The 24945-nt window shown below is 41.4% G+C and overlaps 1 protein-coding gene across 6 annotated transcripts in view; it reads left to right on the top strand.

Annotated features, from left to right (window-relative positions):
* The window catches only part of SPEF2 (sperm flagellar 2), a 211635-nt gene that overhangs the window by 164311 nt on the left and 22379 nt on the right, over nt 1-24945 (top strand). For 3 of the 6 annotated variants that reach the window (XM_070774768.1, XM_070774767.1, XM_070774769.1), the window contains 6 exons: nt 1920-2149; nt 10586-11754; nt 11881-12098; nt 12219-12427; nt 12525-12648; nt 12738-14983. In XM_070774768.1, coding sequence (XP_070630869.1) covers nt 1920-2149; nt 10586-11754; nt 11881-12098; nt 12219-12427; nt 12525-12648; nt 12738-13089 — 2302 coding nt within the window. In that variant the 3' untranslated portion in view covers nt 13090-14983. Of the gene's footprint in view, nt 1-1919; nt 2150-10585; nt 11755-11880; nt 12099-12218; nt 12428-12524; nt 12649-12737; nt 14984-15068; nt 15176-16277; nt 16461-23836; nt 23930-24945 lie in introns of those variants that run through there. The other 3 variants (XM_070774770.1, XM_070774771.1, XM_070774772.1) reach the window with 2 other exon arrangements.

The raw sequence follows: 24945 nt of genomic DNA, 5'->3' as shown, positions 1-24945 counted from the left end.
CCACTCCAGTGTTCTTGCCTGGAGAATCCCAGGGACAGGGGAGCCTGGTGGGCTGCCGTCTATGGGGTCACACAGAGTCAGACACGACTGAAGTGACACAGTAGCAGCAGCAGAGTTATATAAAAGCAGATTAAATATGCACTTTTCTGCCATGTTCAATCTTTATTGCAAGATGTAAGATTCTTTCTGTATTACAGTGATATTTTAGTTATTGTATAAAACTTCTCTGGCCTTTAAAGTAGCCTTTCAGTTCAGTTCAGTCGCTCAGTCATGTTCGACTCTTTGCGACCCCGTAAATCCTTTAGTTAGACCCATAACTATAATCCCTGCTGCTTCTGCTGCTGCTGCTGTCACTTCAGTCGTGTCTGACTCTGTGCAATGGCAGCCCACTAGGCTCCCCTGTCCCTGGGATTCTCCAGGCAAGGACACTGGCGTGGGTTGCCATTTCCTTCTCCAATGCATGAAAGTGAAAGTGAAGTCACTCAGTCGTGTCGGACTCTTAGCGACCCCATGGACTGCAGCCTACCAGGCTCCTTCATCCATGGGATTTTCCAGGCAAGAGTACTGGAGTGGGGTGCCATTGCCTTCTCCGAACTATAATCCCTGCTGCTGCTAAGTCGCTTCAGTCGTGTCCGACTCTGTGCGACCCCATAGACGGTAGCCCACCAGGCTCCGGCATCCCTGGGATTCTCCAGGCAAGAACACTGGAGTGGGTTGCCATTTCCTTCTCCAATGCATGAAAGTGAAAAGTGAAAGTGAAGTCGCTCAGTCCTGTCTGACTCTTAGCGACCCCATGGACTGCAGCCTACCAGCCTCCTCCATCCGTGGGATTTTCCAGGCAAGAGTACTGGAGTGGGGTGCCATTGCCTTCTCCTAACTATAATCCCTAGGAAAACCTAAATCCATGCTCTATGTGATTTCACATTAATAACCATAAGGTATGGAGTTATGTATTTTGGGCTCCCTTGCAAAGATGAGGAAATTGGAGAGCTTAAATCACTAACTCAAGGACCCAGGGCTGGAGAAGGTGTACGATGAGAGCTCAGCTTCCAGGGTTCTTTCCACCGCACCACAGTCGCTCCAAACTGTGACTGCTTATACCATGTGATTTAGCTGGGAATTACTATTCACCAGGTTTCCCAGGTGACTCAGTGGTAAAGAATCCGCCTGCAATGCAGGAGATGTGGGTTCAGTGCCTAGGTCAGAAAGATTCCCTGGAGAAGGTAGTGGCAACCCATGTCAGTATTCTTGCCTGGAGAATCCCATGGACAGAGGAACCTGGTGGGCTACAGTTCATTGTGTCACAAAAGAGTCAGACACAACTAAACAATACCAACAACGTTATTCTCCATAAACATAGGAAAGCAATTTCAACGGGCTATCTTGTCAGAGTCCATTCTGTCAAATGGGTCTTAGGTCACATCAAACTCCTTGATATAAAGTTGGAGAAAAGCCACTTTTCTTGAAATCCATTATCAACTTTAATTCACTTTACACACAACTTGTCCTCATTCCAAATAAATGTGTTATACTAATAGTCATATTTTACAGGATTTTCTGTCATATAACCTTATTCTGGTCTATATTTAGAATGAAATATATCTCTTGACATAATCTTGCCTAATACTAGTAAAATCATTTTAATGGAATCTCTTTTTGTTCAGTTTTGTATAAAATGTGGGACTATTAGCCCGGTAATGAGCATATATTTTACTTCTAATCTATATTTATTTATTTTTACCCTGCCTTTGTACAAATGGACTTGAGAATAAATTATAATTTTTAAACATGCAGACTGAATTTTCTAACTTAGCTATATTTTCTAATGTGTTAACTCTTTGTGTATGTCTAAGAAGAAAACACTATTAATCTGATAGTATTTTCAATGAGGATAAACCTATTCATGTTTCCATTTTCAGTGTGGAAAAACTAACTGGGGTAGCTCGCTATCACATTGAAACATCAACCAAAATTCAGAATGAACTTTATTTAGACCAAGAAGACTTCTTCATTAATGGCGATATCAAAGTCTTTCCAGATCCACCTCCTCCGGTACGCCCTCCACCTGTGGAAAAGGAGGAAAACGGCACCCTGACCATCGAGCAGCTGGACAACCTCCGGGATCAGTTCTTAGATATAGCGCCCAAAGGTAGGAAAAGTGATTATTGTGAAAAGAGGACAAAAAAAAAACAAAAAAGTTTGAGGTTAACCAGGAAGGCAATCACCTGTCCACAAGTAAAACAGCCTTCTGTGGTCATGTGGTGCTGAAACGAGCCCTTGCTTCATTCTAGTTTATCTAGTATTTGCTTCATACAACATAGATCTGAATTAAACAGAGCAAAACAGTGTCTAACACTTTGGCGGTATGGCGACTCTCATCCCTGATAATTCTCCTCTCCTGCTCTCCCTGCCCCTGGTAGCCATTTGGCAATGAGCATTACTTCATCTGGTAGTTGAGAAGCAGCCTTCATGCATCCTTCAAGTTTAAGTTTCATTGGGAATTTACTGGGATTATGAGCTATGTTTCTATGTTCCCCAACTAGTCTAGGGAGGGAGACCAGGGAGTAGAGAACTTCCCATTTATGTATGCCTTTTCCTGCAATGTTTTGTAGACCAAGAGCAGAACCTTTGTGAACACATACTTGCTTAATCAATTGATTAATTAATCTGTTCACATGTAAGTGGACACATTATTTTCTGCACACAAATTCTTGATTTCCTTCACCTTTTATTATTATGACTCTAGCACCTACACAGGCTTTTTTTTTTTTTAAGTTTTGGATGTTTCTACTTATAGATATTCAGCAGTGAGTGCCATCAACTGACAGCACACATAATTCAGACAGAACATGGAGGATCATCATCTCCGTTTTATGGGTCAGGATACTGAGTGGCAGAGCAGTTGAGAACTTGCCTATGGTCACATATCCCTCAGGACACTTCAGGTTCAAAGGTCTTGTCCCTTCTCACTGAACCAAGTTGCCTCACATAAAGAGGCTTGTCTTCCAAAATCTCCTACTTACTAGAAAATCATTTGCTTTTCCTAAGAATAGTCAGCTGACCTTTGTCCATTACTAACACAGTTTCACTTTCATGATGGTTGTACTTCACTTTTTTTTTTTTAAGTTCAGTATTTCCAGAAAACCACATTAGATCTCATTAGTCAAGAGAGTATTGCTTTACTTTAAGCCTAAAGACTTCCTTGCTAAGCCCAGTGGGTGAAATAGATGTACCCACTGTATCCCTGGGTAGTCCCCTACCCTGGGAAGTGTCACCTCATCTAATCAGCTTGAGTGGGTCTACACCTCCAGGATATAAAGGCACAGCAACTCAGGTTGGCAGCATTTGAGTAGGGAGCAGAAGGCCCCAAAGTATGGCCATCAGCAGCTACAGAAGAAAAAAAAAAAAAAAAAAAACTCAATTTTATAGAGCCAGCACATGAAATTCCTTCAGTGAGGCAGATTCCAGCCTCTTTGCCATTGTGTGGGCTTACAAGGTCTTTTTATTACATATTTCCTTCTTCAAAGTTGCTTTTGCTTTTTATTTTATCCAGACTATTATTTATATATAAAATAAGACAGAGCTATAAAAATTCAAATATGAAATATAATTTGCTTTAATTCTAAATGAGGGTGACTGGAAGCAGGTCAAAATTTAAAGTTTTGGGGGACATTTGAGTAGGTGGAAAATTATAACCACACATAGTCCCTTTCAGAAGAGACTTTACATTCATCACAATAGCCGTAAAACATTCTTGGCTCCAACCTCAAAATCAAGAGTTTGCATTTCAACTAAAAGTTTAAAAATAAATTACAGGGACTTCCCTAGTGGTCCAGTGGCTAAGACTCTGCACTTTCACTACAGGGGGCGCTGGTTCAATCCCTGGTCCACTCCTGCCGCAAGGAGTGGCCAAAAAGTAAAAAAATAAATAAATTACAAATATCAGTTATAACTTGACATGTGTATGTCTTAGATTAACACTAGAAACTGGACCAAAAGATATCAACTGATACACTGTCTATTTTCAGAGTATGGTAGGGTACAACAGTTCTCAAAGTATGGTAGGAAGAGGAAGGGAGGGAGAAGAAAGAAAGGGAGGTAGAGGAAGAAGGAGATAGTTATATATAATATATGAAAGTGAAGTCGCTCAGTCGTGTCCGTCTCTTTGCGAGCCCATGGACTGTTGTCTACCAGGCTTCTCTGTCCAAGGGATTTTCCAGGCAAGAGTACTGGAGTGGGTTACCATTTCCTTCATATATATATATATATGTATGTATGTATAAAAGTAGATGTAAAAGGAAAACCACTTGCCCTAGGGACTTAGAGCATGATTTGAAAAGGCATCCAAAGAAGAAGAAAATATAAACTTCTATATAGATTCTTTCCAAAACAAAATCTGAACTTGATCAAAACAAAACAAAAAACAAAGTGCTCAAGAATGCAAACAAGGGAGAATCAGTGTGCAAAGAGGTTGGTCAGGGAAACTGCAGAAAAACAGCTTGGAGGGAGGAACTGAAAGAAGTAAAGAGTGACTAGATGGCAAGGATACAGAGGATATTTAAAGTTGGGGGAACAGTCACCAGAAACCATGGAGCTATGAGGCTTGAGTACAGATGCTCATGGAAAGGTCAGGGACTTCTCTGCTTCTCCTTCCCCAGTTGTATGAACTGCAGGAAAACACATACAGAGACCAACTCTTTCTGTGGAACCACCTCCACCATCTGTGCTGGAGAATTATCCAGATTTAAGAACAACAGTTATAATTGACACAGAATTGACAAAGCTATATAATACCATGGGATTTGGAGATCTCGATGGTTCAAAATGAGTTACGGTCTATAAGCAAAAAGTTTAAACCCTTTCTTTGTTATTAGCTCAGTTATACTATTTGAAAAAATATATGTTGCATATGGCACTTTTTAAGTTCATGTGAAACACAGCAGATTCGGGCGGTCTATCAACAGAAATAATATTCATTGTTGTCATTTTGCTCATGTATAAAAGGTAAGACAAAATAATAATCATTCTATTTCCTGTATCCCAGAGTCACAGAATTAGAGGTTCTCTGATGACATCTTAGAAGTTAATTACCACTCGCCCTTTCTCCCAGTTCCTTTGACACCCAAAACATTCTCTGACTTAAGTCTTTCTTCTTCATTAATTGTTATTAATGATTATTAATAGATATACATTGATCTGTTTTTTACATGAAGTTTTTGTTGTATTCCTTTCAAGAATTAGAAAATCTTTTAGGATACCTCTCATGACACTTACCCTAAAAATCTACAATTTCAAAAGACCCTCTTAATTGAAGTGATAACCATTTTGAAAATATAGAGCAACTGGCTGAAAGTAGTAACTTTCCAAATGTGGGCTCTTACAAAACTTCCTGCTTCAACTTGAAAATTGCTGTTATATCTAAGCCAAGAAATGTGAGCATTTTCTTATACTATTTCACATAGTCCAATGCAACCTATGATATCTAAGATGCAAGCATCAAGCTCACTGAAATATATTAAAATATGATGAATAGATGAATCTTTTCTAGGAAAAAAACATACATATTTGCACGTAACAATCATTATGTTACTAGGCCCGTCATAAGAGTCATACATATTTGCACGTAACAATCATTATGTTACTAGGCCCGTCGTAAGAGTATTTTAGCAAATTTACAAGGGCTATCAATGTCATTAAGTTACACTTTGTTACATTTAATTATGCTACATAAATAAAATTATTGAGTGAAATGGATAATCTTTCATTAAAACAAGTGACTGAATAAATACTTGTGAACAACTAGTATCAAAATATTAATAGAAAGAACTAAAGCTTAAAGAGTTTTTGCTGAGTACTGGTTATCCACATGAAAATTAAGTCATTAAGATAGTGCTTACTGAAAATAACAGAAAATTAAAAGTGTGTAATATACTGTCATGCTTTTATTCAGCCCTGCTTTCCTCATCAAATTAGGCATGTGTCATATTTCTAAATCTCCTTTGATAAAGGCAGTAATTAGACATAAAATACCATTTGTTGATTGTCACAAATATGCCAGAAAAAAAAGATCTTATATGTGATAATCATACAAAATTATGCAAAATGTAATTAAAGGACTTATCATGCTAACATTTTTATTACCACCCAACAAAGATCCAACAAAGATCTATACTTAAAGTTTTAGGAGCAGCTTAAGTCAGTAAGACAGCCTGAATCTTCAGGACCTTCTTTCTACTGCCTGTCCCAGGGATCATTCCTATGAGCATACTCCCAGCACAGAATGGATTTTGTGGATATTTTCTGAATTATGACAGAAGTCAATATTGGAATGGTGTCGAGCCCTGTGTGTCAGCCCCTACTCAAGCATCTTCACGTTAATTCACTTCTTACCCATGGCTGGATGAGGAAGAAGACCCATCCGTGGGTAAGAAGAGTCAGACAGCTCTTTCCAACTCCACCTCATGTCAAATGACTGTAATATGATCTTGAGCAAATTATTTAACCTCTTTTTGTCACACTTTCCTCATCTGAAAAATGGGGTATTTCACTGTTATGACCATTAAAGTAATTAATGCTCATAAAGTGCTTTAAAAGTGTCTGGCACACTGGATGTGCAATTCAGGTGTGATATAAGCCATTATCACTTAATAATATAATTACAGTAATGTTATATTCTTATGTAATATATAACATTATGCAATATGGATACAAACTCTGCGTATTATTACGCAGAATGTAAGCTCGGTATCCTGAAGGTGCACATGCCCTAAGAGGTACCTTCAGAGATTTCCTGGTGGTTCACCGGGTAAAGAATACATATGCAATGCAAGAGACGCAGGAGACACAGGTTCAATTCCCCAGATCCCCTGGAGAAGGGTATGGCAACCCACTCCAGATTTCTTGCCTGGAGAATCTCATGGACAGAGGAGCCTGGCAGGCTACAGTCCATTGGGTCACAGAATCAGACACGACTAAGTGACAGAACACATAGGAACACAGTGTTATCTTAGAACGATTCCAGAAAAAAAAAAAAGAAAGAAATGAAAATTCACAACACCAGGTGGAACTGAACCCTGAGGTATGCAGCTCCCTGGGGACTGTAAGCCTCCAAACCAAAAACATTCAGCTATGTACCGAGTGAGCTCTGGGTAGTTACATCCTGTCCAAACATCAAGTGCTAAGCATATCAGAAAGAGAGTCTTTCTCCAATGCAAGCAATTTGGAGTCTGTTGAAGCTAGAACACTTTAGCAATGTTCCAGTGTCCCCACTTAAGCCATAAGGACTCCTTTTCTTTGTAAGCTCATCAGTACTTGATGTAATATCTTATAGAGATTTGGTTCATAGTTATTTTGATTTCTGCTCAGAGGCTATCCAGAGAAACACTATTCAGCAAATTCTGTACCCTCAACTCCTTCTTCAAGAGAGGCAGTGCTTAGTTTTTCAAGGCCTGCAACTTTGTTTTAAAAAATGACAAGTGTCCCTCTCAACGCCCTCTTGGAGACCCTGGGAGTCAATGATTGGTCTCAGAGACGGGGCACAAATTCAGGAAGTCTAGGCTGTAGTGGCCGAGCTCCATCACCCAGCTCCGTGGTTTTTACAAGAATCCAAGGAGGAAGTAGTTGTTTCTCCTGTGTGGGTCAGCAAAGGATGTAGTCCATGGGAAACTTCTGGCAGAAGCTTCCAGGAAGAGAAGCAGGGGCAGAGTTTTCTAGGCACAGGAGAAAATGGAATCAACACTGAGATTTTGAAGTTGCATGACCTATTTAGGGAATGGGCAACAGACAAGCCAGGAAATGAGGGCCACAAAGAGCTTGTGGTCAGGCTGTGAAATCTTAAGATTGTGTGATCAGTCACTCAGGCGTGTCCGGCTCTTTGCAACCACATGGGCCATAGCCCGCCAGGGATTTCCCAGGCAAGAATACTGGAGTGGGTTGCCATTTTATCTTCCATGGGATCTTCCCAACCCTCAGTTCCTGCACTGGCAGGCGAATTTTTACCAGTGCAACACCTGGGAAGCCCACGTGAAGCCTCAGGCTGCCCCCAAAGGCCACAATGGAGAGAATTATCAAAAACATTTAGAGCCAAAGGATGTGGAGATTGGATTGGAGGGAGGATGACTGTATCTGAGAGCAGCAGACACTACTGTCTCCCTAGAAAGCCTCAGCTAACCTAGAAGCAAGAGTAAGGGCACCTGGTGATTCCCTGAAAGGAGAAACTAGACAGTTGTGTGGGTTTTCCCAGGCTTAGTGTCTGAGAAAATTCTAGAACTATGACACTATACTTTGCAGAGAAATAAGCTCCCTATTTTGATCTGAAAAGTAAATTAGTCTGACATTTACTCAAATCAAGAAATACAGAAAAATTTCTTAGAAAAGTGGAGAAGGAAATGGCTACCCACTCCAGTATTCTTTCCTGAAGAATTCCACGGACAGAGGAGCCTAGTGGGCTACAGTCCATGGGGTCGCAAAGAGTCAGAGACAACTGAGCGACCAACACTTTCACGCTTCTTAGAAAAGGTAGAAGAAAGGATTGATGTTATTAACAGGAATATCTAAGCAGGTGGCAAGTCCTAGAGATTAGGGCAAGAAGGAGTGTGGCACTCAGCCTGGAAACTCCTTCCACTCGCTCGAGTCACATCACAGAAATGCAGTAGTAAATCTAGAAGCCTTTGGACCTGGTAGAATAGTCTGTGGGCACAGTTCCAGGTGTCTCTTCAGGGGGAATGTAGTCTCATGAAGCCGGAGAATTACATGTGGCCAGTGATAAAGTGTGTGCTCAGAATTCAAGATAGCATTTCTGGAAAATCTGGCCAGAAAGCTAATGATATGAAAACTAGCTAAATTAGTAGTGAAAGTTAGTCTTTTCATTCAACAGCCAGAGTCTGCTTTTTTCACGCAGCTGTTCATGTATTCACCAACTCTCTCGTGTGTAGAGCAGGCAGCCAGCATGGCGCTAAGGGTCTAGTGTGGGAAGCTTGAAAGTTACCCAACCTGCACGAAAGATAGTGGAGGCAGTGGGTCCCGGCTATAAGGAGACTAGGTTTAAATGAAAACAGGAAAATTTAGGATCTAAAAATAAATACATAAATAAGGATTTGTTTTAACAACAACAATTGCAAAAGGATTGGTTAAAAGGCAAAATATAAATTAGAGGCCAATAAAGTAGGAGACAGAAGCAGACTGACAAAGGTTTTCAATTTAAAGATGTTAAGAGACATGAGATCCAAAAGATCAATTAGGAAAGGAGATTTATTTTCTTGAACATCTCCCTAGTGCTTAGCAGTCATCTGGCACGTGACAAAGCACAGAAGAAGGGTGGTTCTGTCTGTTGAGGAGGGAAAGCCTGGGACCCTAAAGCCTTAACCTGAAGCAAACACTGAGTGTGTGTGTCAACATGAGTCATTTTAGTATCAAGTCACACAAGCACATGTTCCAAGTTTCATTGTGCTGTGAAATAGGACAATGTAATCTCATGACCAGGAGTTTCACAGAAGTTGTAGGAGGAGAGAGAGATGTTGGTCTAGGCTCTCTGCCTTTAGGAAGAAATGTATTTTAGGAGTTTTGTGTGATTTTAATTATTTTGTCCTTCTGTCCAGATAAATACATATTCCTCTCTCTGGCAGATAAATGAGTGTCAGAAATTAGACCTTAAGGGAAAAGAAAAAGATGAGGTACAACTCCTTTGCAAAATAATCTAGGAAGGATGCCCTCCCCCCTTTTTTTATAGATCTAAATGTAAAATCTAAACTGTATAACTTCTTTTAGTATCAGTAAATTTTTAAAATTTATTTTTAATTGGAGGATAATAGCTTTACAGTGTTGTGTTGGTTTCTGCTGTACAATAAGGTGAATCAGCTATAAGTATACACATATCCCCTCCCTCTTGAGCCTCCCTTCCACACCCACCCTCCCTTCACTCAACCCACCTCTAGGTCATCACAGAGCACTGAACTGAGCTCCCTGCGCTATACAACAGCTTCCCACTAGGACCCCCTATTTGTAGCAGCCAACCAATGCCAGAGAAAGTAGAGCTGAGGCGGGAGGGGAGAGGTGTCCAAAGCAAACCCTGCAGAGGCAAGGCCCTACGTATCCTGTGATTCTTGTGTTTTCACCCAGAGAAGGCAATAACAGCAAAAGACCATGCCCCTCTCCTGCCTGGAGAAACAGGTTCTAGGGAGAAGGAGACCATAGCATCCTTCACCCACAGGAAAAACCTGTAATATGTAGTGTGTAACAGTGGGGGGCTAGGTAAGACCACCTGCTAGCTAACCCCAACTCCACCATGGATGGCCACTGTGACACTGGACAAATTAATTACCCTCTCTGTGCCTTAGCTTTTTTAATCCACAAACTGGCTATCAGTACTAGTAACTGACCCACTTTCTTAACTATATAAAATAGGGATACTGGGTGATGAAAAGTAAATGATACAAAGCACTTGGAGCACTACTCAAAATGCCTGGTAAGTGGGAAGCCCTCCCTAGGATTGTTCTAGAAATAATAAGTTCAGAGAGGGGGACAGGAATTAAAATTGCCCGTAGGCATCAGAAATTACTTAAAATAACAACATGGAGTTATTTTAAAGGCAGGGATCCTCCAGACGATGTGAGTGGATTCACCAAGAAGCAGAAAAGGCCTCGGAAGCTTGACCATTACCTCCCAAAGAAGAACAATCAATTTTTGAAAATTTGGCTTAAAAAATACCCTTGGCTTGTATACGATGAGATACTAAATCTTATGTTCTGTGGCCTGTGTCGTAAACATGGAGTGATATCAAAGGGAAATCAGGTGAGTTTTTTTTATGGCACGGATAACTTCAGGACTGAATTTCTCAACGCGCATCATCTGAGCGAGCCTCACGCCAAGGCGTCCCTCATGGAAGCCACGAGTGGTTCTCCAGGGAGCAGAGCAACCACGGAGCTGATGGTGAGGACCATGAGCAAGGTGACCCTCGGCAGGGTGGAGAACCTGTTCCGGTCCTGCCACGCCATCGCCAAAACCGGACGTCCCCTCAAAGACTTCCTCTGGATGTGTTCGCTGGACGATATGAAGGGAGTTGATATTGGCCCGGTGTTCAGAACCAGTAAATCGGCCAGAACTTTTACGTACTTTATTGCTGAAGTGGAACGGAGAGCTCTAAGAGAGAAGTTAGAAAAAAGTCAGTTCTTCTCCGTCCTCAGTGATGGGATTGCAGCCAGTTCAGTTGAGGAAGCTCAACTCGTATATGTGCAGTTTGCACGCGCAGGGAGAGTGCACTGCCAAATCGTCGGGGTACAGACCGTGGAGAAGAAGGAGCCCCGGGCGATAAAACATGCCATCGAGAAAACTCTAGAGAGAAATCTTCAACTTCGGCTGTCGAACCAAGACTGGGCAAAGAAACTGGTGGGTTTTGGAAGTGATGGAGCTCCGGGTTCAGAGGGAGAAAACAGCAGCGAGGTGGCCCTGCTTTTAAGGGAAATCCAGCCAGGTGTGCTGCCTGTTTACTGCTTTGCCCATCACCTCGAACTATCTTACCAGGCGGTGTTCCGGAACGTTCCCCTCTACAACCTTGTGAAAGACCTTCTTCATAGCATGTACTGCTTCTATCACGATTCTCCTGCTCACAGGAGTGCTCTGCTAACTGCTTTCGAGGGCCTCCACCTTCGACCTGCGATGCCCTCTCAAGTCAGCGGCCAGAGGTGGCTTCAGGGATTGCAGACTGCCCTCCAGAACTTTCTCAAGGGATATCCAGCAATTGTCCAGCAGCTGCATTCAGTAAGTAATTTTGAAATATGGTACTATTTCAGATTTTCAGAATTTAAAAAAAAATACTTTTATTGAGCAATTTGAGATAATTTTGAGAAAGATAAACCACTATTTTATTCCCAACCTGTATTACAGGCAGAAGAAAGCAGAAGTGACAGCAGTCATCAGAAAGCCAAAGAACTCCTGGAGTCTCTCCTCCAGGCAGACGTCGTCAAATTTGTCCATTTCTTGTTGGATGTCGTCAATGTCCTTAGCATACTGTCCCACGTCAGTCAGAACAGAAATTCCTCAATTGCTGATATATTTGCCACCTTAGAGTCAACACTGGAAATGCTCCAAATCTATCAGACAAGGTGAGGAGTCCAGGATGATCTGAGAGTCTATCAAAACCAGACAGCTGGACTTGGGAAACCATTTGCCAGAAGCTTTTGCATGTAATCATCTCTTGGGGCATTTTTTTTCCCCCCTCCCAGACCAGGGCCGAAAGAACGTGGGGTGGATTCAGTCACACACTTTCATGGTAACTGCCTAGGAGGAAAGGGAAACATTTCTGATGTGAGAAACATGGTTTTAACACATCTTATCAAGAAGCTGCGAGGCTGTTTCAGAGATGCCAACCAAGATGTGGTGAAGGCAACCATGATTGGAAGCTTTAAACTGTGGCCGGCAAAAATAAATCAAGGTAACCCATGAATACTGGCTCCGATTCTGTTGTTCTTTGATCGTCTGTACACATGTCTGTCAGATGTGTGACTTTTTCTTTGGCATATTGATTGCAGAATTTGGAGAAAAAGAGGTGGCCATCCTGATTGCACATTATGAACCAGTATTAGAGGCAGCCAAGGTGAAAATTGACCAAGTAGACACAGAATGGAGCATGTTGAAATTGGAGATCTACTCTAGGTAAGCATAAGTAACCTAGTTGATTTATAAATATTGGGGTAAAACTTAGGAGTCTCCATCTCTCACAGTTTTTATTTTTTTTCTCCTAGATTTCAGAACATTCGCAAACTGACCTGGGATTTTGTGAATTCTGTTTATTTACACAAGTATCCAAACATCCTGACACTCATTGACCTCGTGCTAAGCCTGCCTGCAAGTTCAGCTGAGGCAGGACGCGGCTTTAGTCAGATGAAGCGCATCAGGTCCCAAATGCATGCCAAGGTCAAGGCTGACAGCATGACGGATCTCCTGATCATTCAGTTGAATTCTCCAGACATTAACAACTTTGACCCTAGGAAAGCCATTCATTTATGGAATACAAGAACACCATCCTCAACTGAGGACACAAGACCTAACTCAGATTGCTCATCAAACTCAGAAAGCCTTGGGGAAAGTGACTAGTAATGTGATAAATATCGACCTCATCATTGATCCTAGCAAAAAGAACTGTTTTCAAAAACCTGAAATTTAAAAGTCACCAGTCTTCACATCAAACACAAAAGGCATTTGGCATCATCCAGACATACAAAGCAAAAATCCAAACCTTCCAATTCTAGTCCTATATTCGCACATTCTTTCACACTCTTTGGGTGAAGTGTATACTTCTAAGCAATGGTACTATCTTGTCGTCGTCTTTCTGAGAGTTATTCTAAGGGTAACCGGACAATAATTATGATCAAGAGTGCCTTTAGGCCTGGCTTACAATTAACTGTTTTTTTCTGGATAATTGTAATGGATGGCTGCATTAGATAAGTAACTTAGGGCCAATTGGAAAGAACTTCTTTTTTTTTTAATCTGTAAACAAAATTTGTAAGCTTATCCATTTCTATTACTGCATTATATGTGAAAGTCATATTATTATATGCCTTGATCATTTAAGAAACAAGGCCAAAGATCAAAATAGTTTTTGCATTTCACACTAAAGTCCCCAGATAAATAATATCTATGTGAGCTGAAAGTATTTTCTTAGAACACTTTGCTTGTGCCATAGATATTAGAGACAGTGGAACTATTTTACAAATCTACCAGAAATTTTAAATACTTTGAGCCTCTTCATGGTTTCAATTGAGTTTATTTCTGGTTTCATTTTAAGGAAGATGAATGATTTATTTCTAACTTATCTGAAAACCAATGTAGTATCATACAAAGCTCATTTTACCAAAAATTCCACTACCTGGGGAAGTTATTCTCATTTCTATAAAATTGGATATTCAGGTTTGGTCAAAAAGGATAGAGAATCTGTTTCTGAACAACCTGCTGAATGGCCAGTTGCATCAAAGAAAGAAATATTCTACTCTTGCTACACAGAAAATTACCTTCCAGATCTGAACCTTGTGTATTTTATATGAACTACTGAAATTTTAAAATGATTACTACATTTTCCCAAAGGTTAGAGGAAATTATTAATAAAATTCATGTTGGACTTGAGAGATGCTAAAAACTTAGATATAGGAAGAAAAATGTGAGACTCTACACCTATTCCACTCTTTTTATTCCTAAACAAAGAAGAATAGCTGTATACTCTGGACCTGACAGTTACCCTAATACATGTAGGAGTGTCTCCTGGCTCTAGAAGGTACCTCTGCTATGGGAGTTAGACATTATTTTAAGCAGAAACACTTATTTTTGCTTTCCTACTTCTTTTTTAATGCATGTGCATGAAATTTGAAATAAGCAACAGACTAAACAAATATCTCATAGTAAAGTAGATTCATGTTTAAGAGCAAAAGCCTTCGAAATATTAGTGACCTTTTATAAAATATATCAGAATGTTTGAGCCAATTAAATAACTAAATTAGCACTTCCAACCCAGTAATTTAGTAATTCAAATATCCCTAAATTTAACCCAAACGAATATATTCTGATCTAAAAAAAGCAAAATGAGGATAAATGTGTTATTTTGATCACAGTGGTGATATGCATGCGTTTGAAACACCTTTATCCCATATTTGCCAAAGTGTTGTACTCTAGTGGCCTACACTAGGAACTAACAGGAATAACGAATATTACTGTAAATAATAATAGTATTCATTTTAATAATATAAATAATAATAGGAATAATGAACTATTTTTTAATTCAACCTATTCTGAATAAAAGGTCAAAGAAGACTCCAAACCAAAATATAAAGTCTCAGTATTTTACCCAGTCTGGAATGAGTTATCACTAAGCCAAAAAAGACATGTTGACTTAGATGAGAAACAACCATGAAAGAGAATCGGAAAATTGATTAATATTTTTGTATTTTCAAAATGTCTAATGTTTCTCTAAAGGTTGAAGTTTTAAATAAAATGATTATACAAATATCCATTATTTATTCAATTTTTAGCAAAAGAAACAGATCATATAATAACACCAAAAAATATTTCTCCTTGTATTGTAGGTATAATAGGAAATAAAGCATTTGCTGACCTTCTGCTGGATTTGGTAACCCTGAACCTTGGAACAAACAACTTTCCTAGTAGTTGGATGAACCTCACTCAACCTGAAGTAAGCTTCAATTTTGTTTGGGTTTCAAGCCTTGAGAATTCTCTTCTTTGATTGATAAGTCAATAGTTTTAAAATAACCAGTCCATTCACGGTATCTGACATTTAGCAGAAAGTGAAGTCACTCAGTCGTGTCCGACTCTTTGTGACCCCATGGACTGTAGCCTACCAGTCTTCTCCATCCATGGGATTTTCCAGGCAAGAGTACTGGAGTGGATTGCCATTGCCTTCTCCAGGGGATCTTCCCAATCCAGGAATCAAACCCGGGTCTCTCGCATTGTAGGCAGCCAATAAACTCGAATAAACCAATGAAAGAACTTCAAGTTAAGACATGTAGTATGTTCAGGCACAGTATTTGAAAACAAGTGATGATGCTGACAGTCAGTGAAACTTTACAGAGACTGTGAGGGTCAGCCAATGAGTTAGTATCTATTACTACCAGATGGAGTGATCCTAACAAGTAACAGTAGATGATTCAGGCTTGCTTTCATCATATTCTTCTCCTTAAGAAAACAAGACGGTTAAAGAATATTTCCCTACAAGCTGTCGAGCCCTCCCACATTCATATCATCTTTATTCCACCTCTGTTGGAAAGGTACGAAGTGTACTATGGTCACAAACATTAATTCCTTGTGTGCATACGTGTGTGCTAAGTCACTTCAGTCATGTCTGACTCTTTGTGACCCCGTGAACTGCAGCCTTCGAGACTCCTCTGTCCATTGGATTCTCCAGGCAAGAATACTGGAGTGGGTTGCCGTGCCCTCCAGGGGATCTTCCCAACCCAGGGATCAGACCCACATCTCTCGCGTCTCCTGTATTGGCAGGCGGTTTCTTTACCACTAGTGCCACCTGGGAAATCCAGTTCCTTGTATAACAGTAAGCAAAACCCACAAATGTCAAGGAAGCAAAAATGGAAACACTCTCTAGGTTCTGTCTGGCATGGATTGCTTCATAGGACCTGAGGGAGCAAGTCAGCTCTGACCGTATTAACCAAGCTAAAAATTTTACCTCCTTTGCCAGAACCTGTCACTATGAAATGCAAGCAGGTAGAATGTCACAAGAGAATCATACAAATATCCCAATGGCATTTCCTGTTTTCTTCTAGTTGCAGGAGTTAGCATCTTTGTTGGTAACAAACTCGGAGTCCGTGGACTGGCGGAAATTCTTGTTAGTAGTAGCGCTGCCTTGGCCCATCCCCCTGGAGGAGGAGCTTCTGGAGACCCTGCAGAGGTTCAAGGCCCTGGATGCGGAGCAGCTGGGCACCGTCACTTACGAACAGTATAAGCAGGTCACTCCTGGCCCCTGGTGGCACTAATCCTATCAGAGTACTTTTGACCTAAGAAGTATATTACTCCCTGATCTCACCATGCCAGGTCTTATGGCCCATGTTTAGGCTCCCAGAGGCAGCACAGGCACTGCCCAGGTCCTAGGCAGAAGTCTGCTCCCACCTACCCCCACTTCACCCCCTGGGAAAGGGAGGGTCTGAAAAAGTCCAAACTGCTTGCAGAGCTAAGGGCTCTTAAAGAAATCACAGCAAACATCATTGTCCTCTTCCCAAGTTCTTAACCTTGGCTTTTCATTAGACTCGCCTGCAGAGATTTTAATCAGCCCAATGCCCAATACCCAATACTCTGCGAGTCGCAACAACAGTTACAGCTAACACAGACAGGGAAAGGGCAGGTTTTTGGTTTTTTTTCCCTTTGATCATGAGCATGCTGAATGATGAGATGGTTTTTGACAAGTTGACTTTGAAATGTCTGTGGGAAATGCAGGCAGAAATGTCCCACCTGATATGGCAGATGCAGAAGTCAGGCAAATGTTGAAGTTATGAATGGATAAGATCACCCGAGAGAAGTGAGTAAAGTGATGGATAATCCAGTAACATGGTACCTGGCCAATGGATTTGCAGATAGGATATAACTGTGACCCTCACCAGAACAATTTGAAGAGAGTACAGAATCTAGATTGCAGAGGATTGATGGAATAAATTGTTCTTTAGGAAGTGACGATAAGACAGTCGATTCATCTTTTGAGAAGTTTGAGTAAGAAGAGAGTGAGTTAGAATGAAATACCATAACCAAGAAGGGTGTAAATGACTTAATTTGTGTCTGCTAATGGAATTCAAGCTTTCCCTAAAGTGGCGAAGAATCTGCCTACCAATGCAGGAGACACCGGCTTCAATCACTGAATCAGGAAGATCCCCTGGAGAAGGAAATGGCAACCCACTCCAGTATTCTTGCCTGGAAATCCCATGGACAGAGGAGCCTAGCAGGTTACAGTTTATGGGATTGCAAAAGAATGGGATACGGCTGAGCAACTGAACAACAGCAAAGAAATTTATCTTAGTGCCCACCACTTCGCAAAGCTGGTAGACACGAAAGGTTCATAAGGTGCTGATTTTGAATCAGGGTGATAATCTCTCAGTGCCTGTATCTCCTGTGTATTTCACCACTGAAAGATCACATCTCTTCCTGCTTCTCTTTTCTTCCTCAATTAATGGATGACGTGCTCATAGACAACCCTGACATTCCCACACTCAGACAGCTGAGCCAGCGGAGACAGCACTGGCACACTGAAGAGGTTCTTCAAGGCTGATGAACAAAGACACATAACTGACCGGGCTGACTTACTTCCCAAGTAGAGCAATCTGTGAATTCTTTCACTGTCCTGGACCTGGACTTACAACTTCTAAAGATGATTTTGTGTAAAAACACAAACAGCAGAGCAAAACTTGTTGGCTTAGGGTTTTAACAAGCGCGCAGTCACGAAAGTACCAACCTTCACTCTTGGCAGTATGTGCCAGTGAACACAGGATATCCATTTAAACATCTTTTTGCATAAACATGAGTTGAACATAGGTGTTGGTAATTTGTACCAACAAGTGCTGAGTAAAACCAGAAAGCTCCTTCACCAAAGGTGTGAATTTCTTAGAGAAAGTTGACTGCTGCATGAAACAGAAACTCAAATACACATATCAGAACACCACCTGGGTTCTGGGAGCAGTTGATTTCTGAGCTCTTCCCTCGCCCCTGGCCTACCCAGTGCCCACTCCTCAGAAAGCCCACGACAAAGAAGCCATTGGAGAGGCCTACTTGATTCCCCATGTGACTTACATATTCCCAGCACTTGCCAGATCACACCGCAATACAGAGTTCTTTTATGGGACTGCCAAAACAGCTGCTTCAGCAATGTTATGATTTGTGGAAAATGTCACCTTAGAATAGCCAAATAGTACAATTGCATTGCTGAAATGAAGTTCCCTGGGGGGAGAAAAAGAGAGAGAGATAGACTCTCTACTCTGCTTTTTATTTTATTTTTTATTTTTTTCTTTTCTTGACTAATTGCACGTTCACCACAACTGCCACCTGAGAATGTGTTGACTTCCCCAGCTTCTAAAATGGAATGAGACACAGGGTTTGTGAAGCTGCTCTGACTGTGTACCTGGGCTGAGCCACGCGAGCGTGAAACTGCCTTGCCTCTGCTCCCAGCCCTCAGGCAGCTGTGACACGCTGGCCTCTCGTGTGTGGGTGTCTAGTCACACTCACGCTGAATTCTTTGATGGCGAACTCTCTCGACTCACCTTCTTTCAGTAAGAATGCATGTTATCACAGGTTTAATGAGTCAGATGTTCTAGGATCCAAACAGCACAGCCCTTATTCTAAGGAAAAGTAAACCTCAAATTCCTTGGCCATATTTTAGCAAGAGAGTACAAAGGGACATTTCCACATTTCAAGGAGAAATCCCCTGATTATCCAGCGGGGCAGGATGTGGTTGACTAAACCCTGCTTGATCAATTTAAACCCAACCCTACAGTTCACGTGTACCATTTCACACGGCAAAATTTTCTTGGGCAACTTTTTAACATGCACAAGTTGTTCTCTAATTAGGTTCTTTCTTCTCTGGCGCTCTTATTGTGTGAAATACTTTGAAACAGCTTTCTAATTTTTAAAATACATCTATTATATTTTTTTTTATGTGACCGAATGAATTCTTGGTTTTAAAAATCAGGGGAAATTCCTATGTGTTGAAACAACTGGATACGTAATTGATGGTAGAGAAATTGCGGATGAAAAGGAATCCTTTTAATATTTCCTCTTTCTTGCTGGTTTTCAGCAATTTGATTATTGTGTCCCTCAGTGTGGTTTTCTTCACATTTATTTTGTTTGGGGCTCACTGAACTTCTTGAATCTGTGGGTTTGTAGTTTTTGTCAAATTTGGAAATTTTTCAGAAGTTTTTTTTCATACTCCCCCCACTACCATTTTCAAAATCCAATCACATGTGTGTCCCAAAGTTGCTGATCCTGAATTCTTTTATTTATTTTTTTCATTATTTTCTCTCTAATTCTATTTTGTATTCATTTCGACTCCTCCATTTTTTCCATTCACTGATCATTTCCTTTGTAGCACCAAATCTGTGATTAATACAATCCAGTGTGTTTTCATTGGAAATATACTTTTATTTCTTGAAGTTTAAGTTGGATCTTTTTTATATCCTTCATTTCTCTCTTCATCATATGCAATTTTTCCCTCTATCTCCTTGAACAAATGAAATTTATTTCAGTTCAGTTCAGTTCAGTTCAGTCACTCAGTCATGTCCAACTCTTTGCAACCCCATGAATCGCAGCACGCCAGGCCTCCCTGTCCATCACCAACTCCCGGAGTTCACCCAACTCACATCCATCGAGTCAGTGATGCCATCCAGCCATCTCATCCTCTGTTGTCCCCGCCTCCTCCTGCCCCCAATCCCTCCCAGCATCAGAGTCTTTTCCAATGAGTCAACTCTTCACATGAGGTGGCCAAAGTACTGGAGTTTCAGCTTTAGCATCATTCCTTCCAAAGAAATCCCAGGGCTGATCTTCAGAATGGACTGGTTAGATCTCCTTGCAGTCCAAGGGGACTCTCAAGAGTCTTCTCCAACACCACAGTTCAAAGGCATCAATTCTTCGGTGCTCAGCCTTCTTCACAGTCCAACTCTCACATCCATACATGACCACAGGAAAAACATAGCCTTGACTAGACGGACCTTTGTTGGCAAAATAATGTCTCTGCTTTTGAATATGCTATCTAGGTTGGTCATAACTTTTCTTCCAAGGAGCAAGCGTCTTTTAATTTCATGGCTTGCAATCACCATCTGCAGTGATTTTGGATCCCCCCAAAATAAAGTCTGACACTGTTTCCCCATCTATTTCCCATGAAGTGATGGGACCAGATGCCATGATCTTCGTTTTCTGAATGTTGAGCTTTAATCCAACTTTTTCACTCTCCTCTTTCACCTTCATCAAGAGACTTTTTAGTTCCTCTTCACTTTCTGCCGTAAGGGTGGTGTCATCTGCATATCTGAGGTTATTGATATTTCTCCCCGTGATCTTGATTCCAGCTTGTGCTTCTTCCAGCCCAGCGTTTCTTATGATGTACTCTGCATATTTATTTAGAAGACCTAAATGAACATCCTTGTCTGTTCATTCTATCATCTATGTATTGCTGTGTTTGTTCCTATTAATTGATGTTTCTTCTGACTATGGGTTATATTTTCTGGCTTTTTTGAATGCCTTTGTATGGAATGCCACATGTTACAAATTTTATATGGCTGAGTGCCCAATTTTATATGCCTTTAAATATTATTGGGCATGCAATAATGTTATGTGCAATCAGTTTTATCCTTTCAAGGTTACATTAAGATTGGTAAGGGTGGGTCCAAAACAGCCTTTTATCGTAGGGCTAATTGGGCCCTGGTTTCCCAGGTGGCTCAGCAGTAAAGAATCTGCCTGCCAATGTAGGAGGCACAGGTTTGATCCCTGGGTTGGGAAGATCCCCTGGAGGATGATATGGCTACTCACTCCAGTATTCTTGCCTGGAGAATCCCATCAACAGAGTAGCCTGGCAGGCTATATAGTCCATGGGGTCACAAAAGAGTCAGACACAACTGAACCACTAAATAACAACATTCTGGGCCCACTACTCAGGCAGTATCCTCCTGGGGACACTACTCAATACCTTATGCATCAGAAGGTCCTTCCCTGCCTGGTGGTCACATTTTCCCTGGTGGTAATATAGTCCCAGCCCTATGTAAGTTTTAGGAATTGTTAAACTTACTCCCTTCCTGTGATTCTTTCTCCCACTTCTGGTATTTTCCATACACATCTGCACAAGTCAGCTCTCAGCCAAGACTTGAGGAGATCTTTCTGCACATCTCTAGGGCTCACCTTCTCTTTCTGTGCACCTCTAGTGTTTTTCCCTGAAAATTCTATTAATAGTCATCATAGTGGTTAGTGTTGTTAGTGGCTAGTCGTCTCTGACTCTGCAACCCCATGGACTGTAGCCTGCCAGGCTACTGTGCCCATGGAATTCTCCAGACAAGAATACTGGAATGGGTTGCCATTTCCTTCTCCAGGGGATCTTCCCAACCTAGGAATGGAACCCAGGTCTCCTACACTGCAGGCAGATTCTTTACCAACTGAGCTACCAGTGAAGCTGCCCTTCCCTCAAATCCAAGTCTATCTTCTCAGCCCAGCAGGACATCCCAGTTCGATTTGGATGCCTCCCCTGGCTCTGTAGACTGAACCATAGTTGGGCTCCTCATTGTTCTCCTTATTTCAGGAATCACCATCCTGTGTTGCTTGTTGTTTAATGTCTGAAATAATTGTTATATATATATATATATAAACACATATATTTCATTTTTCTTATTTTTTTAGGCAGGAGGTAATTCTGAGCTTTGTCACTCCATCATGTCCCAAAGCATGAATGTTAACTGTGCTCCTCATCTCTCTATTCTCCATGGAGTGGTGAAGTAAAGGCGAAAGTGTTAGTTATTCAGTCATGTCTGACTTTTTTTGACCCCATGAACTGTAACCCACCAGGCTCCTCTGTCCATGGAATTCTCCAAGCAAGAATACTGAAGTGGGTTGTCATGCCCTTCTCCAGGGGATCTTCCTGACCCAGGGATTGAACTCAGGTCTCCCACATTACAGGCAGTTCCTTTACCATCTAAGCCACCAGGGAAGCCCCCATGGAGTGATACTTACTGTCAACAGTTTAGCCACTGGGCAAAGCAAAGCACTTACATTCAAACCTTGAGCCCATGATGGACCCTAGCTTCTCCTGGATCTTCTCCCTCACACGCTTATGCATGGCCAGAATCTCCCACCCAGCACTCTTCTGTTCTAAATGAAAACCCAGTCTCCACCTCTGGAGGCTGCATCCTCTTATAAGCTACCCAGCACCACTCCAGCCTTCTCTCCCAGCACAGGTAATTCTCGGAAGGAAAGAAGGCACAAAGCATAGGCCAGAGTCAGATTAGACCTGCCAATGGTTCTTGGCAGTAGGCAGTGCCAAGGGTAGGTTGTCAGTGTGGAAGACAGCAAGGGAGCAAGACCTAGGAACAAAAGGAAGTATTTGCCATATGGAAGCTTGGCAAGACACATTCTTTGAACCCAAGGAAGTAATACCTGATGTTCAATAGCAAATATGAATGAGGCAACCCAAAACATACTGAATGCCCAAATGTGTGATATAAACAAGTCAAACTGGAGTTCAGAGGAGAGAACAAAGGTGAGAGGACCTCTCTGAGGAGGTGTAATTTAAGCTGGGTCTGGAGAGATAAGCAGGTTGACATTGGTGGACAGGTAATCACCTGGAGGAGGAATGATGTGAGCAAAACAGCAAGAAAAGGAAATGGTTCTGAGTAGAGGCTGACATGACAAGAATCAAGTTTAGGGAAAATTGGTAGTCAAATGGTCTAAGTTGAAACAAAGAGAGAGACTGGAAATGAAGACAGCTCAAAGGCTGCTGGAGCAGCTCATGATGGAGGCAACAGGGCTCTACACCAGCATGGGAGCAGTGGGGTGGGGGAAAGGGGGAGAGGGGCAAGGCATGCCCAGACAGCAATCAAGGGATTTGGTAATTAGTGTCAGACATGGGCTGAGGACAAGTGCTGTCTTTCCAAAATCGGTCCTTGAGCTCTTGAGTCAGTCAGTCACTCAGCCAAGATTTCCAACACCAACAACCTGCCCCAGCAGGACACTAGGCTCCAAGACATATACAAACATGGACAGGACACGTGCAGTGTGACGGAGGACACAGACACCAGCAGAGTGTGCTTAGTCACTCAGTCATGTCCAACTTTTTGCAACCCCATGGACTGTAGCTTGCCGGGCTCCTCTGTTCATAGGATTCTCCAGGCAAGAATACTGGAGTGGGTTGCCATGCCCTCCTCCAGGGAATCTTCCCCACCCAGGGATCGAACCCAGGTCTCCTGATTGCAGGTGAATTCTTTATTGTCTGAGCCACGATACTGCTGTGCCATCCACATCCAGGGTGAGGACCTCCAAGCTTCACTGCACACTCCAATAGTTACAGCATAATCATAGTGCAGCTGGTGCCCTGGCCTGTGGGTTTTCATTTATAAATCATTCCTGTGTACTACTGCACTAATGCATTCTATACATTATCAATTTTTTAAAAAATTATTACAAAAGAATGAGATCTCATACACATGAATGGAATTTCTAGAATTTGCTTCAGCACCCCCATGGTTTCTGCACCTTACTTTGTGGACCTCTGCTCTAGACATCTTGCAAAGATCAATTCAACCTCTGTGGCTCTGAAAGCAACAATTATATCTCAGCATAACTTTAATGATTCTTATTTTTGTTTTTTGTGTAGGCTGGCCTGTGGTTTACAGGAGACGAAGATATCAAAATTCCAGAAAATCCTCTTGAACCCCTGCCATTCAATAGGCAGGAGCATCTTATAGAGGTAATTACTGAGGTCTTTTTTAAAATGTGTATGTGGCACCATATCACAGTAACATTGATCAATTTCTTGTGTAATTAGTCTTAGACTCCATCCCCATCCCCTGTTCCTTTAATGTATTCCCAAAGTGTAGAGTTTAATATTCACCCAGGTGGCACTAGTGACTAAGAATCTGCCTGCCAATGCAGGAGACACAAGAGACTCAGGTTCAATCACTGGGTCAGGAAGATCCCCTGTAGAAGGAAATGCCCAACCCACTCCAGTATTCTTGCCTGGAAAATTCCATGGACAGAGGAGCCTGGTGGGCTACAGTCCATGGGGTCCCAAAGAGTCAAACAAGACCAAGCAACTGAGTATGAGGCTGCAGTACAGAGAAGTCTGGAGAGGAGGCAGGGGTCAAATCTTAAACAGTCCTCCTGTTAACTCCCTGTGTGATCTTGGACAATATCCTTAAGCTCTCTGGGCTTCACTTTTCTCATCTAGCAAATCAGCTGTTACTGAGCATATTCTTCACTAAAGGTCCTTACAATTGTAAAAGCTTTGGATAAGAACTGCCTTTTACCCATATGTGCCTTCGTTCATTTCTCTTTGATTTTGACTAACTCATGTAACATTCCAAGAGTTTGCATACCCATCAGATTATTATTATCATCAAAAATATTATCATCATTATTGGGTTGGCCAAAAAATTCATTTGGGCTTTTCATATCATGTTATGGAAAATCCTAAACGAACACTTTGGCCGTTAACTTCTATCATTAACTTCTATCCCTGAGGCCACAATAGTATACAAGATCTTAAAATCTGAAAACTATTCTGACTTCAGTATAAATGTTAAAAATATGAAACTATATCCAACACAATGAAGTTTGATAAGATATGAGAAACATTGAACGGTAGATTCAGACACGACAGCAAGCTATGTGTATTGATTAATCAATTCAGCCAGCCATTAGTGTAAAATTACAATGCAAAATTGAACACAACTTGTTGTAACATGAAAATGAGCAATTCTCTTC

The sequence above is a fragment of the Bos indicus genome, chromosome 20 (assembly GCF_029378745.1).
Source record: "Bos indicus isolate NIAB-ARS_2022 breed Sahiwal x Tharparkar chromosome 20, NIAB-ARS_B.indTharparkar_mat_pri_1.0, whole genome shotgun sequence".
Classification (NCBI taxonomy): domain Eukaryota; kingdom Metazoa; phylum Chordata; class Mammalia; order Artiodactyla; family Bovidae; genus Bos; species Bos indicus.
This window is presented reverse-complemented; position numbering and strand designations above follow the sequence as displayed.